Genomic DNA, 4,214 nt, shown 5'->3' on the forward strand with positions numbered 1-4,214 from the left:
CGACAAACAAACTTAAAAGCTATAGAATGCAAGGAAATGTCCACGGATAACACGACACATGAAAAAAAACATTTTCCTACAGACACTGCTGAAATGCCACCCACGGATTGCCCCCGTTGATGTCATGACAAGTAGTGAAGGAAGCTTCTCCGAAACCGATGCTAGCTCTTAGTTTCCACACAGTCAATGTACGGCTTTTTAGTCGCTGAGCTCAAAGTCTTCCACTCCAATCACTTTACTACTAGAGGTGACAATGGAGACATGCATGCTTAATAATTAAACTGAGTGTGATTAGCACACTATGTGCTCCAAGATGGTATACAATCCGTAATCAAATCATAGGAGAGATCGGAGTGTATACAAACCCTACAGATAGGAGGATCTTGCAAAGGTTCCTTGCATCCACATGTACGCTAGTTCTCTCCCACGAGGCCTTGGAACGGGTCCAATATTCATGTCACTCTTGCGCATACATTACGTACCGTATTGGCCGGCATCACCAGACCGTATGTAGACATATATATAGTCTGGTCGCTTTCGGTGTAGTATACGCGTATTCTTGTCGAGGAGACCATATGAGGAAGGCGTAAACCGCACATGCACATAATGTTATTGTGTCAATCGATCGGCCTAAGCACAATATTTTCTGAAGTAAAATTGAGCATAGATATATAAATCCGTAAATCCACACCTCAGTTGAGTATTCCAAGCACATGTATGTAATCCAGACCTAAATTGAGTACATCTTTCTATCTACTATTCTATAGCATAATTCACATGTGGTTGATCACAACTCAGGGAGGAAGATCTCAATTACGTGTGTAGTGACGAATCCAATGGAGCAAATCATGTCGTGAATCCTATGTGAACGTGTTGCAGAGGCCCTGCGGCGGCTTGGCGTTGGCGTGGGCGTGGTCGGCGGCCCACATCTCCGCCATGTTGGGGAAGTAGCACGCCCCGGGGAGCTCCATGGCGGCGGCGGCCTTGTTGTCCTGCAGCAGCTGTCCGCCGAAGCCGCCGAGCAGCAGATCGCCGTAGGCGCCGAGGTCGGCGAGGAACGCGTCCTCCAGTGCCACGCCACCGACGTCGCCCGCTGCAGGCATGGACGACGCCCAGATGCCAGTGGCGGCGGGGACGTCCAGCGGCATGGGCGCGAGCACGGTCTGGGGCGACGAGTCTACGTGCACGAACCCCTGCATGGGGTGCTGCGGCTGGTACATGCCGGCGGCGGCGAAGCACATGTCGCCGCCTGATGAGCTGGTGTCGACGGAGGAGGAGCCGGACGCCGCCGGCGAGAGCGCCGCGGCCTGCAGGGAGGACGGCACGCATTGGCTCCAGGACCGGGCAGGAGTAGGACCTGAGGGCGTGGCGGGCGCGGAGAAGGCTCCGGCTCCGGCTTCGAGTCCGAGGCCGGCGTGGTGGTGGTAGTGAGGGCCACGCATGGGCATGGCCTTCTTCTTGAGCTTGGTGTTCCAGTAGTTCTTGACGTCGTTGTCGGTGCGGCCGGGGAGCTTGGAGGCGATGATGGACCAGCGGCTGCCGATGGAGGCGTAGAGGGAGCAGATGACGCGGTCCTCCTGCTCCGTGTAGCCGCCGTGCCGGATGTCCGGCCTCAGGTAGTTGAGCCACCGCAGGCGGCAGCTCTTGCCGCACCGGTTCAGCCCTGCAGCGCCACAAGAAATCACTCGATGAGCATGGGAACGGCGATCACCACCGTCGGCGTCCATACGAGCGTAGCACTACGTACCTGCTTTGTGCGGCAGGGCGATCCAGTTGCCGCCGAAGCCATTAGCCCGGACGTAGGCCCGCAGCTGCTCGTCCTCCTCCGGCGACCACGGCCCCCGCTTCACTCTCGCCTTGTCGCAGCACGGCGCGCGCCCCATCCCGCTATCTACACACGTCGGAGCACGGCGGCCGGAGAGAGTCCTCGATCGCCGCCCTCCAAGCTAGTTCCGACCAGTCAGTCTGGATCACTCACACCACAGCTAGCTAGCGATGGAACAATGGAATGTTCTTCGCATTAACTGGCGGAGGACACTGTCTGTCTGTCTGTCTACCTCTGCCAGCACAAGTAGAAACTGCAGCGACCGGGTGCAGATTCTTATAGAGCCGGCGCGGGGCCCGGCGGTACGGTACCGCGTCCTCCTCGCCGCCGTCGCCATCGTATTGTTCAACGTCTCCAAGGTCGTCGTACGATGGATGTTTTTTCTAGCACCCCGTCGCCATCCGCGGCCCCTCTTGACCCAAAAGATCAACCTCGCCGTGGTTTCACACGACGGCTCACTCGGTCTCCAACCAACCACGCGGTCAATAGTCAACACCTTTTTACTCTTTTTTACCGCTAATTATTGCCGCTTGCCTTTGGAGCCAAGCACGTAGAAGAATGGCACGCACAGCCGCGGGTACGTCTACGTAGGGCATTGCACTCCAAGTCTCCGATGACCCCTTTTCGGGGTTGATTCTTTCAGCGGGTGTGCGTCCAAACGCTAGCGATTTAGCCGGGCTTAAAGCGGCTCTGAAAGTAAGCTTTGCCAGGACGGAGGCGACGACGACGGGTCAGGCAACCAACCGCCGCGCACCCGGCCAGCTTTGCGCGCGCGTTCGTCAACCTCTTGACGTCGACGGCATGCCGCTTTGCCAGCGCGGCGCGCTCGTCGCGTTGCCGAGGTCGTATATTTCCGTAGGGGCATCGCGCGCGCGCATGATCGTGGTCACCACGGTTAGCTTGGCTGATGCATGCTTTCTGTTTCGTCCTACGCACGGCCGGGTGGGTGGTAGGTCAGTAATGCTAGACGTACAGTCACTTACAGGCTGAATTTAGTTACACGCTGACATGGCAAAGTGGGATTGGAAAGAAGGGAGTGAGGCGGGCCGCCCCGGGGAGAAATCAGGGGGGGCAAAGAAATTTAACGAAGGGCCCCGTAAACTGCCTGTAACAAGCCCGTATGTCTAGGGTTATTGGTGGTAGGGTGGTCCTGCCCAGGGGCAGCTCTTCTCCTCCCTCATGCAAGAGTCATGCATGCATGGATGCATGGTGGGAACCGTGGGAGAGTCCGGTAGGTACTCTGACTTCGGGCTCCAATGCTTGGGTCCCGGCTCCCATGTTCAGCAACCATATTGACAAGAGTTCAGAGCGTGGTGGTTAGGCATCTAACTAGTATATGGTTTCTCTTTCTCTGTGCTCTGAACATGGATGCTCATTGTTTTTTGGGGGTGACACTTGACATGGAATTTAGTTTTCTTGGCCGGTGGACGACATCGATCAAGTCAAGTTTATTTTAGAGGGGACGACGACAAGTCAGGTTTTTCATACTGAGAAATCTCCAAAATACAAGTGTATGTAGAATCAACATTTTGACTTGGAAGGACGTGAAGTAAAGTTCTTTTTATTAACGGAGATGGAGTCAAGTGACGGGGCAAGGTTCGTCGTCACACTAACAACTCACACGGAGGCACACAAAACACATGCTCGCCAATGACATCTTCAATCACACTGCGAACCTCTCCGGCATCAACAGCTAAACACTACTATCCAACTGAAGTGAGTAAATTGCAGAAAACCATCACTTTGAAGGCAAGGGTTGCGAAAAACCACTACAATACATTTTTTTTGCAGAAAACACCGTGTCTTCCGTAATCTTTTTGCAGAAAGCACTGATCGGCGGATCGGGGTCAGTTAAGCTTATTTATGAGAGGCAGGGCCCTTTTTTGCGCACGTGGCACCGTCGGCCGTCCCGACAGCCGTTAGACGGCGTTTGACGGCGCCGTATGCCTCCATCCCCCATCTGTTCGTCCCCCCCCCCTCTTCTCCTGCCGCCGCTCTATCCCCTCCTCGCGTCTGCCTTCTTCCCCACTCTCCTGCCGCTCTCTCCCCTCCTCTCATCGTGTAGGCAGATGGCTACTCTGGCCTAGGGATAGAAGGAATGCAAGAAATAGAGGATGATGACATGCTGGAGGAAATTCTAGACCACATAGTATAGCAGAAGCAGAAGATTTTCAATGTGACTGTTGTTAGGGCCAGTTCCCCCAAACCTGCACATATAAATTGTAGTGCTAATGTTATTGAGCAACAGATCCCTCTGCAGGAAATTGGAGAGCCCCAACTGTATCAGGTAGATGAAGAAGGAGTGTTGTTCAATGCACATCCTAGTTTAGTTTCAAACACAGCAGCAGTAGTGCCAGTAGAAGAACCAAGACCAATACAGTTTCAAACA

At 54.4% G+C, this 4,214-nt stretch overlaps 1 protein-coding gene across 1 annotated transcript; it reads right to left on the reverse strand.

Moving 5' to 3' along the window:
• Nucleotides 1-696: 696 nt before the first annotated feature.
• Nucleotides 697-2,056, reverse strand: LOC119349423 (transcription factor MYB4-like). Its single transcript, XM_037617456.1, has 2 exons — nucleotides 1,748-2,056; nucleotides 697-1,663 (listed from the first exon to the last, which is right to left on the reverse strand). The coding sequence occupies exons 1-2, from the start codon at nucleotides 1,881-1,883 to the stop codon at nucleotides 861-863; spliced, it is 939 nt and encodes a 312-aa protein (XP_037473353.1). The 5' UTR covers nucleotides 1,884-2,056; the 3' UTR covers nucleotides 697-860.
• Nucleotides 2,057-4,214: the final 2,158 nt, after the last annotated feature.

Source organism: Triticum dicoccoides, chromosome 1B (assembly GCF_002162155.2).
Source record: "Triticum dicoccoides isolate Atlit2015 ecotype Zavitan chromosome 1B, WEW_v2.0, whole genome shotgun sequence".
Classification (NCBI taxonomy): Eukaryota; Viridiplantae; Streptophyta; class Magnoliopsida; order Poales; family Poaceae; genus Triticum; species Triticum dicoccoides.